This window comes from Ambystoma mexicanum, chromosome 2p (genome assembly GCF_040938575.1).
Source record: "Ambystoma mexicanum isolate Mex_15411 chromosome 2p, UKY_AmexF1_1, whole genome shotgun sequence".
NCBI lineage: Eukaryota > Metazoa > Chordata > Amphibia > Caudata > Ambystomatidae > Ambystoma > Ambystoma mexicanum.
Window position 1 is genome coordinate 411,002,345 of NC_090923.1, and position 12,116 is coordinate 411,014,460.

A 12,116-nucleotide genomic window follows, 5' to 3' on the forward strand; every position below is an offset into this window, starting at 1 on the left:
TGGTTTCTACTATATGGGGGTTGTCCCTGGCTGACTTTAGGTTCATCGGGATGTTTTGTGACCCAGTGCCCTTAAATGGGATAAAAAAGCCTTTGGCGAAACCCTGCGATATTATCCTACTGGTTTCTGTGTCTGGGTAGCTGGTTAGAGCATCCCTAAAATTGCCCGGGTTGATGGGCGTTCGTCCTGGTTCTAAAATTGGGATATCATTCTTTCTTAGCTGGTAGTCTGGTGCAATTGCTTGTTGCATGGTCGCCGTTGCAGTTTGTGCAGGCATGTTTGTACCAGCATTCTTTGCCTCGTGTACACTGTTTTTTCCCAAAATTCCTGCATGGGATGTTGGATTTGACAGCCTGCTGTTTGTTCTGTCTGTGAGCATTATTTTTAGCCGCCCCAGGCTGGTTCCTCCGAAAGGGCTGTTCCCCTTTTTTGGATCATGGGATCGTTGTCATGGGATTTGCTTACTTGCGAATTTTTGCTATTTTTGGAAGAAGAATGGTATCTTCTTCCTGGGGAGGTCCGGCGTTGAGGGTGTATAAATCGTTCTGGACTTCATCCCACTCAAAGGCCGGTCTTTCTGACATGCTCCTCCTAAATCTGATGTCGTATGCAAGCCATGTCTTCTCCTTCTGTGTTACTTTTACTTCCCTTATTTTATCAATGTATGCCCAGATCTTCCTACCATCCATGGGGAATTTTTCTTCATATATTGTTGCTAGTATGGCAAAAGCCTGTAACCAGTTGTCCCAGTTTTGTTCGTCCTGGGCGTTCCTGGCAATGGCTTTCTCTTCTATTTTTTTGGGATCTCTAAAAGCGTCTTTCCCTTTGCGCTGTGCTTCTATTAGGGAAAAGATTTCTATAAACTCTTTGGCCCATATGGCTTCTTTGATTGTGGTATCAATGTTCCATGCCAGGCATCTTTTGTATCTATTTAATATCTCTGTTTGGAAAGATTTCATTTTTTGTTCTACTTGCGCATTACAGATTGATATAGTGTCAGTTGTATTGCTGCCGGGTGTCCCTGTTGCGCCTGCGTTGTCTGCGCCTGCCGTTGTCCATGCTTTTAGGGCACCTGTTGGATCAGTTGCTGGAGTTGTGGAGGCTGTTGCATTTATAGCTGTGGCCGCTATTGGCAACTGCTGTACTTGTTGTGGCGGGTTACGGGTGGCTTGACAACCGTTATAGTAAGTTCTATTGTGATGGGGGGGTTTGAGGCCCCAGGTTCCCTTGCAGGCGGCGTATGTTTCCCTCTTATTTCTACCATTAGTTGCTGTAATTCCACTATATTCTCGGATAATTTTGACAATTGTTTGGTACCTTTTCTGGCGTCTTCGGATATTCTTCTCTTTTTCAATGGTGCAGGAACCTCCTCCTGGCTAGGTGGGCTGGTAATTCCTTCCCTGGGTAGGCTGTACATGTTTTCTCTAACCCATGCCCATCCGTAGTGTTCTGCCGCTTCAATGGCTGCTAGCAATTGTGGTGATTTGGGCTTCTGCGCTGGTGTTGGGGGTGCCCGTGTTTTCCGTTTGGGCCCCATGTTTTTCTATGCCTGCTATAGGAAAAAGAAAAAAGGGTTTTTTTTATCACAGAGTTAAACTGTTGTTATCGGCGAGTTCTTTGCGCCTGTTCTATTTGTTGCCCGTGGTGGGTAACTGTTGACTGGTGCCTTCTTTGCCCGGGTTTCAGAAACTTGGGCAGCCCCCAGGCTTGATTTACTGAATTTAAATAATTGGTTTCGCTGTGCGATCGCCTTGCAATATTACAGAAATTATTTTAAATCTGCAGTCTTTGGGCCCGCCGAGTTTGAAAATGTGTTCGCAGCTCTGCGTTGCTGTCAAGCAAAGACGAGCTCCCAAGCTGGTTTGTGATTCTGCCCAGTTTAAAATTGGATTGCGTTATCCCGCCCCGTCTGCCTTATAACGCGAGGGTTCCGGTCCACTGTAATAAAATGTATCTTTTCTGGACATAAATGCCTATTCTTCCTCCCTCGTAGCCCCAGCGCGGTGGCTCACCTGAAAAAGTGTTGAATCGGAAAACGTCCGTACTGCGTTGTTCGAGTGGCGCTTCTCCTTCATTCGCACTGGTTTTGTGGCTGATTCCGCAGCACGCGTCTTTGTTTGCTGTGGATTGGACACGCTCGCCGCTCGGTTTTCGGTCTATGCCGAAAATGTTCCAGCTGACAGCGTCCGCGCTGGCCGTTCGGTTGCCGTTTCTTCCTTCGTTAAAACTGCATTGCAATTGGTTTGAACAGTACAATGTTCAGGAAGGAAAAAGACTCTGCGATGTACAGTGAACTTCAAGAATTGCTAAAGAAGCAAGAAGATTTGGAAGACACTGAGTAAACAGTGAACCTCCTGTTTGCTTGGGTCCCCGTTCAGGGTCCACAAACAGATTGTGCTTACTCTGAGCATGCTGCTCTCATTTAGGGCCCGCGGGAGGCCCAGGGTCTTTGTTGTGCATGTGGTCGGGGCCGCTGTTGTCGCAGCCCCCGGCCAGATAGCCGACTGTCTGACCCCCTGGTGGGGCAGACTTTGAACATGGGTCCTGCCTGATGGTTGTTTCCTTATGGCGCTTAGCACCTTGCTGTTTGGAGGAAGGGTGCGATGACTGTTCGCACCTTACCCTTCCGTGGCTTTTGTGCTGCCGAGACTGCGTGTCTCCGTAGCTGGGGGGAAGGAGAGGAGCAGGCGTGGGGGGTTGGGGCTGCCCCTCTTCCAGCTGCCGATGGTAACAGCAGTTACCCTGCCTCGCTTGTGGGATGCCCATGCAGCATTGCCCATAAACCTTTGGTATAAAAAGCCTTGCGTGGTATTCATCTCAAAATTGGTAGCGCAGGCCTGTCTAAATTGTCTGGAAGTTTTTAGTGGGAATGAAAGTAGCTTGAGATCGATTGAATGGATTTTAGATCTTGACCATCTTCTGTACTTTAGGAACTTCTCCAGTTCTGAACTTCTCCAGTGGTCATGTGGTGAGAGCCCTATTCACGAGAGAAGAGCCTGTGAAATGAGGTCGAAGAAGGATTATGTGCAGCATGACCACAGCTTCACACATTCTTTTTCTGCACCCTTTAAAGGAGTAGAAATACATTGCTAGAACATGCATGTCGCCAGGATTGTTCATTTGTGCCTCCATGGCCGAATTCTACTTTTCATACAGAGCCACCATGTAGGTCATGCTGAGTTCGGCAGCCTACTGTACCCCTACTCTGCTATTTTGGAGGTGCTCTGAATAAGTAAGAACTGAGTGAGTAGTTGTTCTTGCATATACATCTGAAGGCCAGTAAGGCCTCGGTGTCTATGCGTAACCATTGTGTGTATGGAATCACTGTTCCCTTGCAAAAAATATGATTTTGTTCTTTTTGTGGTTAACATTAAACTCATGCTAAGATTGACAAAATACCAGGACTTCTAACAGCAGCTGTAGGGCAGTTGGAGTAACATCCAGAGTAGTATAATTTTTAAGTGTACGGGACTGGAAATGCGTGTGCTCACATGTAGGCATTCATTGGGGCTGCAGGCAGAGCTGCTGTGTCCAAATTAAATAGGGTATGAACCAAGCGGAAACACTATGTCAAGACAACTTGCGCCCTTGTCTGTCACAATAACCCCCGTTAGTATCCAGAGAGATAAAGACAGGGGTGTTCTGATGAAGAACCAGTATCATGCAATGTAATGCACATAGGGTACCCCACGTCCCTTTATGCTGCTTCAGAGTACGTCTCGTGGGAGAGTGGGCGTTATGTGGCGGGTTTTGACCACTGACCACACCAATGAGACTCGCCCTGATGAAGGAAATAATTTCCGAAATGCATTGGCTTTTTTAGTCTAATACATGTGGATTGTGGCAACTGCTAAGGATTATTAGTGATAGCTTTTTGTTTGAACTACTATGGATAAATCATTTTTGATATGAAACAGAAAGACTCATCTTCCTTTTTCTAAGAAGTATGGTATATTATGGATACTTGAACATATTGTCGTGAATCAGATATAAATACGTGCCCATCTTGGGCCCCATATGAGAGCGGTTGTGTGACCCAGTATTATTACTTGGTCTCCAGCGTGTGTTGCAATTATAAGTCCGGGTGTCTCCAGACTTGTCACAGCCAGCTCCTTTTCAATTGGATGTATATTCTTTTTTGAAACATTTGATTTTTACTTGAATATTCTGAACATTTTTGAATACATGGTGGTGCCCACTCTCTTCTCTGTTTGAACCTTGTAACTCTTACAGAGTGAAAAAAGACCGTCATTAGGTGTCATGTTATCTGGTGTGGGTAGAAGGAATTGTTGAGATAGCACAGCGCCTGAACACAAAGGACATTATGCACCAGGAACATTCATTTGGAATCAGTCCGTTGTTTATCAGAATTTGGTGTTGTGACTTCAGTACCAATGTGTTGTCAACCAAGTGTTTGAAGCTTACGAGCGTGAACACGCCCCTAAAATTCTTTCATTGTTTAGACAATGGTTTTGTTTAGAAAGTATGCAGATACATTTATTCACACAGGCCTTTCGTGACGTGTGTGTGTGCACACGTGTGACACACTCAAACATTAGCCAAACATTAGCAACAGTGTGATCTGTGGCAAACAGTTGGACGTTCTTTTTAGTTATGTGTCAAATAGAACTGGGCTCTTTCAGGCTTATTTGCACAGACGTGATTTCTCATGGTGCTACTGGTGTGGTATGTGAGTGGAACATCAGCTCGCTGGGCTCAGTGACTGTATGCTGGCACCACATTTCCGAGTGAGCTGCACATTCCGGGAGCATCTCTTGTGCACCACGATGCCCAGCTTTCTGCTGTGAGATATAGGGCAGTGGGCCTGGAGACTAACTGCAAAGCCTGCTATGCTCACCCTGTTCTGGGTAACACGGCTGTATTTAGCCCCACGTCTAGGTGAGTTGGGGGCTGGTGTAATGTAGCATATGCCGAGAAAACGCATTGCAGCTTAAACTGGCTTAAAGGCAAGCTCCATTTCAATGTTCTGTAACATGATAGTTCATGCTAATACACGACACATACTGTCAAGTTATTTTATTTTGTTTTAGGTCACTTTCACTTAACATGTACATTACAAAATGGGTAGTGGCAACCTTTGCCTCTGGAATTTAATGTTATATAACCTTAAGATGTGAAAATGCTGTTATGCATTATACTATAGATGTCTATGGATTATACTGTTGATTCTGAACCCATCACACCGGTAATCGACTAATGCAACCGCACTTAAGAACGTGTGTGCATTGTGATGTCATGAAGTACTTACCAGACACCCGAAGAGAACCACTGGATGTTGCGAATAGGACCTCAGTCCTATTCTCAGCATCCAGTTTCCATTCTCTGATGATCCCTTTCCACACCTTCTGTTTCCCTTTCCAACTCTGCCCCTGGGAAGGGAACGGTTGCAAAGTGTGAGGTGCATATCACCAGTGAATGTGTACATTAATAACAATCATTTTTTCATGTGTTATACATGAAGTGACTCGATGCACTTAAAAGGGTTTGGCTGACATGTATTTTCTCTCTTTAAATTAGGGGACCACACCTGGGCTGGGATCACCTTCCACAGTAATGAGAGCAACAGGTAAGACAAAACATCACCTAGTCTTTTTTCAGAAGTATGTTAAAGCTGAAGCCATGCAGTACTTGGTAAGGGATGTGTTATATCATTTCAAAGTGCATATTCATAATCCATTCCATCTAGAAATCGGATGAGGCCATCAGTGACATGATCGACTCTTCCAGCAGCTTCTAGGAAAGCAGTACATTGGCCGCCCAGGAACCTGTTGGGTTGAGTTGTGTTCGAGGGCAATGCAGTATTCGGTGTAGTAGCCCGAGAGCAGCTTTTCCCGGCGAAGCGGAAGAGGAAGAACACAGGCATGAGCGGTTAAAAGGCCTCTTGCTGGACTGGTTCTTTGTCAGGAAAAGCAGCATTGTTTCCAGTGGCCGTCTATTCATGGATGAGCTCACTCCCTAAGGCTTCACCAGCGCACACACCCTATATCCTGTACCGAAACATCCCTCTGACATTTCTATTTTAACAGCGTTCGTTTACAGCTAGGCCTCCCCATCATGGGAACCTGCCGGTGCCCTTAGTGACGGTGCTTTGTCCTATAAAGTCAAAGCATAGGTATGAGATATGCATGACTGTTTGATTGGAGGCTTCCGGCCAAAAATGAATCATGGCACAAAGTCCACACATGTCAAACAAGAGGCAATGACGCAAGTAGCTGCAAAAGTAAGTATGACGGGCTGGCGGGAAAGAAAGCGCCAATCCTTGCTTGCAACAAACACACCAAACACACCAAAAGGCAAGGAGAACAAACATCATGCGCAAGCTGGCATAAATTAGAGCTCAACAACATGCATTGGCAAAGCTATTCATTTTGGCTTTTGTAACGTGACAATGTTTTCGGCTTTTCAGGTAGTGCCATCATGTGATTTTACAAAAATCAAGGCTGAAAAGATGAGTGTGTGTTACATTTAGCACCGGAGGGAAGTGATACATTGATGATAAGCTAGAGAAGGGGAGCAGCACATTTACCCGGTGCAAAAACCTATAGCAATGACAACACCATACCAATTACACAACAGAATATACATAAAATATTCCTGCTATGGAAGTATTCTGACGGAAGAAGAAGGGAATGGCAAGGAGTGGGGGGAGGGTTTAGTAGAGAGATTCTAGCCAGGGTGAAGAGCAACTGTGGTGAACAATTAGGGGTGATGAGAGGGCAATGAATAATGTTATGTTATGTTAAAATATATATAAAGGGCCACCTTCACCAATTAAGGCATCATGGCGTTGTAAATAACTAAGAAGGAGAGCAGCTGAGAGAAAAGGAGTTTAAAAAAGAAGAGTTTTGAAATGATTTTGGAACAGAAGGTGACTTTCAGTCGCATATAGGGAACAAGGAAGTGTGTTCCAAAGGACTGCTGCAGCCCGCCCTTCCACCTGAGATTGCTTGTACCTAGGCACCTGGATAAGAAGTGCATGCGCAGATCTTAAAGCTTGGGAAGGAAAGTATGGCCGAAATATTTTCTGAATGTGCTCTGCACCAGTGCTGTAAAAGGCCCAAACAGGTTGGAGAACAGGACCGCTGGTGGTGGGCCGGGCCGCCACATGCCTGCTGGCTGGGGCTCGCATTCACTGCATTAAGGACCCACAACTTCGAGCCGGGCTTACCCTGGTAACAGCACGTGACTTTGCTCTGACTCGCTGAATCCAAAAGTAGAGCGGTCGTGGAGGCTCCCCCTCCTCTCCCTGCTGCTCGGCTTGGGGACCTGAAGCGCCACCTTGGGGAGAAAGTTAGCGGCTCGCCTGGGAGAGGTAGCTTCCGGAGGAGCATGGCACTTGCAAATCTCCTTTGTGTGGCTGAGCCAGGCTTTGTAGTGTTATGACCCTGCACCCCAGCTGATATAGCAACGGGCCTTGTGTTGGACCCTCTTTTACTCACGTGTGTTGGGCCTTCTGTGCTCAGCTTTCTCCTTGCTACGTGTTGGCGACTTTTCTCCATGGACCGCAGTACATGACCAGGACGGCCATGCATTAAAGGTTGGAATGTCTCACTTTGGCCTTGGACCTATCTCGTGCCAGTCCGCGCCTGCTTGTTTCTGGTTTTTCCTTAGCGGGGGCATCCCATTGCTGCGCCTCCCACGCTAAACAGCCCATTTCGTTTGTCTCATTCACACACACCACCCCATAACAGGCCCTCCACCCCGGGATGAATTTCACAGAATAAAAAGACCAACCAAGTTGGAAATCAAATGATGGAAATCACAATGCCACAGCAAGTTTTATTTGCATAAAGTCAAGGAGTTATCTTACAGGTGATCCGTTTATCCACCACACCGGAGGTTCTTGTATGCCGGGTGTGGCTTCTTAAATACGCCCCCCCACCGTCCGTGTCTGGAGGACCCTTTCAGTTGAGCCCGGCCCTCCCTACCGGTTTCTCTTTACCCATGGCCATTTCTTGTTTATATTTCTGAACATTTTCCCCAGGCACTTTTTTCGGTGTCCTTATTCACAGTACACGTTTCTATTTCCCAGACACTTTTTTCGGTGTCCCTAATCACAGTACACGTTTCTACCCTGTGCTCCCGTTCCCTTTTCCGTACCTACTCTTCCTGTGTTACGTTCCTGTTCCCTTGTGCTACCTGCCCAACCAACCTTCTAATTCTAGCGCTGAGTGATCCCTGCTTCCCTTCTACCTCCCATTTCCCATGTCGGGGTGCTTGGATTCTGCTTCATTCCATTCCTCAGTTGTTGTCTTTCCCTCTTCCCCCTCATCCATCTTCAATGATCTTACCCCGGTCTGATTCCCAGAACTAGCCTTCTTCTCCCCCCACCCCAGCCCCTACCCCATTCCGTTTATCTCTCGCACTTTACTTCCATTCCTGAGTCTCCTCCCCCCTTCTTTGGTTCTCTTCTCTTTCGCCCGGCCCCCTTGCCTCCATGTTCTGTTCCCTGTATTCCTTTACGCCCGCCCCACCCTGGCCTCCATGTTCTGTTCACTCTATTCCCCAAGTTGCCCAGTCTCTCCCCCCCCGCCTTTCACTTACTCCCCCCAAACCACTTAGACCATTGCCCCCGACCCCTTGTCCCCCCCCCGAGCCCTTCCCCGTCCCCACTTACTCTTCCCCTAGGTCCTTTACTTCAGTTATCCCTTCCCCTACTTGTTCTCTTTCCAAACCTTCTTCATTCTCCCCTCTACCCGCATTTGGGTTTGGAATGACTTCCAAGCTCCCTAACCCCTCCCCCTTTTCCCAGGGCCTCCCCTGAGTCTATTACTCGTCGCCGCCGTAGATTCTAAGCTATTGGCTGAGCTGCCCCCTACGGGTCTGCCAGTGCTTTCTAGTGGATCGACCTGTGACTCCACCAAGACTCTCTGCTGGTTGCCGGCGGCAGAGAGTTCCCCCCAGAGAACAGGTCGAAGCTCTCCGCGGGGACCAGGAACACCGCCATAGCCCCATCCATTCTGCTCCAACACTCACATTCATGTGCCCCCTTTCCCTGGGGGGTGGGGAGGGGGATGACCCCCCCCATGTCCGAGAGTTCCCTGCATATCCCTCACTCCCCGTCGCTTGGCCCTTTCTACCGCATGATCCTTGCCCCTTTGTAACTTCACGCACACCCTGAAATTGTCAATGCCTCCCTTCATTCCATGGCCATTAGAGCAGCCCCAACATCCGAAAATGAGTCCTATTGGCCCCAAAATAACCAGGTACTTTCAATGTGATCAGTGGGTGATGGATCCATCCCATTCCTTTGCTTTTGAAATATCCCCTCATCCGAAAGTTCTCCTTCTTGCGGTTTCTATAGCCCCATGGCACAATTCCCTCCTCCATTGTTGCCTGGCTATTATTTCGGACCAAATCACCTCTGTGCCCTGAAACACCCTCCCCACTCGTGTGAGGATGTTCTCATGATCGCCGTCATGTCCTTCCTTCCCCTTGCCACCAAGTCGTTGCCCCCCATGTGTAGCACTAAGATGTCGGGAGGGTGGTGATGTTGCGCTGCCTGTTCCAAAGTACCCCATAGTTGGTCCAACCGCAAACCAGCCTTTGTGATCCAGCAAATTTGAGTATGCTGGAAACCCATGTTGCCATCCTTATTCGCCATCCCCGCTCTCTCTGCTGCTCTGGCCACAAACTAGACATCGTTTGCGTGGCACCGAACTCTACCTTGGCCGATGGAGGTCAACCTTGGGTGTCCGCGCATCGTTCGCCTGGCTTGATGATGCTTGGTCCTGAATACCTGTGAAAAGTCATACTTGTGTGAACCACTGCTACTCCTGACACAAACTTGTACATCCATCCGCTTCTGTTCTGTGCACTCATGAACCAAGCTTGCCTTTGTAGCGATGCGTTGCCCCCTGGTCAGACAGCTCCTACGCTGAATTACCAGGACCCCACTATTGCCTTTCGACCTGCGACAATGTGTCTCTGCCCTTTGGACCCCAACCCCCGTTCCGTTTATCTCTCACACTTTACTTCCATTCCCAACTCCCCCCCCCCCTTTTGGTTCTCTTCTCTTTCACCCGCCCCCCCTTGCCTCCATGTTCTGTTCCCTGTATTCCATTAGGCCCACCCCCCTTGGCCACAATGTTCTGTTCTCTCTATTCCCCAAGTTGCCCAGTCTCTTCCCCCCTGCCTTGCACTTACTCCCCCAAACCACTTAGACCATTCCCCCCTGTCCCCTTGTCACCCCCCCGAGCCCTTCCCCATCCCCACTTACTCTTCCCCTAGGTCCTTTCCTTCAGTTATCCCTTCCCCTACTTGTTTTCTTTCCCAACCTTCTTCATTCTCCTCTCTACCCGCATTTGGGGTTGGAATGACTTCCAAGCCCCCTAACCCCTCCCCCTTTTCCCAGGGCCTCCCCTGAGTCTATTACTCCTGGCCGCCTTAGATTCTAAGTTAATGGCTGATCAGCCCCCTACGGGTCTGCCAGTGCTTTCTAGTGGATCGACCTGTGACTCCGCCAAGACTCTCTGCTGGTTGCCGGCGGCAGAGAGTTCCCCCCAGAGAACAGGTCGAAGCTCTCCGCAGGGACCAGGAACACCGCCATAGCCCCATCCATTCTGCTCCAACACTCACATTCGTGTGCCCCCTTTCCCTGGGGTCGGGGAGGGGTATGACCCCCCCCCCCCATGTCCGAGAGTTCTCAGCATCTCCCTCACTCCCCATCGCTTGGCCCTTTCTACCACATGACCCTCGCCCCTTTGTAACTTCATGCACACCCTGAAATTGTCAATGCCTCCCTTCATTCCATGGCCATTAGAGCAGCCCCAACATCTGAAAATGAGTCCTATCGGCCCCAAAATAACCAGGTACTTTCAATGTGATCAGTGGGTGATGGATCCATCCCATTTATTTGCTTTTGAAATATCCTCCAATTCGAAAGTTCTCCTTCTTGCAGTTTCTATAGCCCCGTGGCACAATGCTCTCCTCCATTGTTGCCTGGCTATTATTTCGGACCAAATCACCTCCGTGCCCTGAAACACCCTCCCCACTCGCGTGAGGATGTTCTCATGATCTCCGTCATGTCCTTCCTTCCCCTTGCCACCAAGTTGTTGCCCCCCATGTGTAGCACTAAGATGTCGGGAGGGTGGTGGTGTTGCGCTGCCTGTTCCAAAGTACCCCATAGTTGGTCCAATTGCAAACCAGCCTTTGTGATCCAGCAAATTTGAGTATGCTGGAAAACCCATGTTGCCATCCTTATTCGCCATCCTCGCTCTCTCTGCTGCTCTGGCCACAAACTAGACATCGTTTGCGTGGCCCCAAACTCTACCTTTGCCGATGGAGGTCAACCTTGGGTGTTCACCGCCTCGTTCGCCTGGCTTAATGATGCCTGTTCCTGAATACCTGTGAAAAGTGATACTTGTGTGAACCACTGCTACTCCTGACACAAACTTGTACATCCCTCCGCTTCTGTTCTGTGCCCTCATGAAGCAAGCTTGCCTTTGTAGCGATGTGTTGCCCCCTGGTCAGACAGCTCCTGTGCTGAATTACCAGGACCCCTCTGTTGCCTTTCGACCTGCGACAATGTGTCTTCGCCCTTTGGACCAACTATCTTCCGTTTGTCACCTTCCCCCATTGATGGTACCCTACCCCTCACCTTCCTACCCTTCCCGCTCCTTTCCCCTCACGCAGTACCCCCACCGCAAGATAACTAACGGGAGGTTCATGTCGCATTAGTGTTTTGGGTGCGGCCCAAGTTCTAACCTGTGTCGCTCCGTGTCGTCCTGCTTCCACATAAACCCTTGCGTTGACCAATTACCTTGTGCTCCGAACTCATACCCTCACCCGCACTGCGTCTCAGATTCCTCCCCTTCAAGAGCAAAACATTTGCCATTTAGATGTACCAAATAGCCCATATTGCCCGGTTGAGCCCCCCCCTTACATGTTACCCCCTTAGTTTCCCTTTGAGTCATGCCCCCAATTCAAAGGGCTCCTCTCTGTGATAACACACCAAGGCATTTTTTCAGCAACGCGGGCCATGCAGCATGTTGACCCCACAAGACATCGGTTTTATGCTTACCTTGACTATATGTTACAGATATCAAAATGCATTTAATTGTCGCCATCAACAGTGTTAAGGGTAATACAATTGC

At 48.6% G+C, this 12,116-nt stretch overlaps 1 protein-coding gene across 1 annotated transcript in view; it reads left to right on the plus strand.

Moving 5' to 3' along the window:
• Positions 1–12,116, plus strand: part of FAM3D (FAM3 metabolism regulating signaling molecule D) — a 550,272-nt gene that overhangs the window by 201,747 nt on the left and 336,409 nt on the right. Inside the window, exon 3 of the mRNA XM_069643754.1 lies at positions 5,539–5,587. Coding sequence (XP_069499855.1) covers positions 5,539–5,587 — 49 coding nt within the window. The remainder of the gene's footprint in view (positions 1–5,538; positions 5,588–12,116) is intronic.